The following is a 1144-nucleotide window of genomic DNA, read 5'->3' as shown; positions in this document are numbered from 1 at the left end:
GGAAGTGAACACAATTTTTTGTTTTATGAACCTCATGTGGAGAAGGGAACCCAGGAGTGACTGAGGTAGGAGGGGGCTTCAATTTTTTCCCTTGGGGGTTTTCCTCTCACCTCAGTCCATCCTCCTCACTTCTTCCCCTCTCTGCCTCAAACTAGAAAATGAACCTTGCCCTCGCCCCAATCTTTGGCTCTACCTCTGTTTCTTGGAAAGTGAAGATGGAGCCAAAAAGCTTGGGGTGGGAAGGAAGTGATGGTCAGGGAAGGACTTTCATGAAAGCCAAAGCAAGTGAGGAGTTTCCCCTTTTCCACTCTCCTACACTCCCCCTGGTCTGTCTCCCCACATTTCCCTAGACATTCCGGTCCTTGAAAGCCCCCCACGGTAATTCGCTTTTATTGCGCCCTCTACGCGGACTTGGCTGGAGCCCCTGTCCGGGGCCGTCTCCTTCCCCAGCTTTCCAGCTGGGGGCCGCCACTACGCCCTCAAACCCGATGCCTATCCGGGCCGCCGGGCGGACTGTGGCCCGGGGGACGGGCGGAGTTGCCCTCCCCAGCTTTCCAGCTGGGGAAGGAGACGGCCCCGGACAGGGGCTCCAGCCAAGTCCGCATATACCGCGTGTCCGCTCCAAGGTGGGGCTGGTGGGTATAGGGGTGGTAGACGACAGACGACTGGGAGTGGACCGGAGCCCAGGACGTGGTGAACACTGCCGGCTTTGGGGCAAAGCTACAGGACGGAAAATCGCTACAGTCCGGTACTAAGCCGGTGGGTCTGGCGGCTGCGGGGTGAGCCCCAGTGGCAGGGAACCTGGACGCTAGGAGATCTTCATTCTCGTGGCTGATCAGGGAGTCCACGTAATAGTTACTGATGGGTCCCGTCGCCGACATCGTTAGAGGGTTTTACATACATAAGATTATTGTATGAACTGTATATGTACTTTTTATCTGCTCACAGAACAATCAAGGCAGGTAATTATTTTTCCAGCCTTTTCCCCGCATCCTATTGGCTCTTCGACCCCCACGTGATCGTATTTACCCAAAAATACGGCGCGGATCAATGCGCAGGGGCTTTTTTCCCCTGCTTTTCCCCCCTCTCCTACCCACCCCCCGCCCTCAGCTGATTCCCGGGACCTGCGTTTTACTGGGGGGGG

The 1144-nt window shown here is 56.3% G+C and overlaps 1 protein-coding gene across 1 annotated transcript; it reads right to left on the bottom strand.

Moving 5' to 3' along the window:
* Window positions 1–479: 479 nt before the first annotated feature.
* On the bottom strand, window positions 480–881 carry HOXC9 (homeobox C9). Its single transcript, XM_027875367.1, has one exon. It carries the CDS (start codon window positions 879–881, stop codon window positions 480–482), a length of 402 nt encoding a protein of 133 aa, XP_027731168.1.
* Between the last annotated feature and the right edge of the window lie 263 nt (window positions 882–1144).

This window comes from Vombatus ursinus, unplaced genomic scaffold (genome assembly GCF_900497805.2).
Source record: "Vombatus ursinus unplaced genomic scaffold, bare-nosed wombat genome assembly UNPS02003757.1, whole genome shotgun sequence".
NCBI lineage: Eukaryota > Metazoa > Chordata > Mammalia > Diprotodontia > Vombatidae > Vombatus > Vombatus ursinus.
This window is presented reverse-complemented; position numbering and strand designations above follow the sequence as displayed.

Bases quoted from the DNA above. Each gene is read 5' to 3' on its own strand.
- HOXC9 (XM_027875367.1), bottom strand. From the start codon at position 881: ATGTCGGCGACGGGACCCATCAGTAACTATTACGTGGACTCCCTGATC.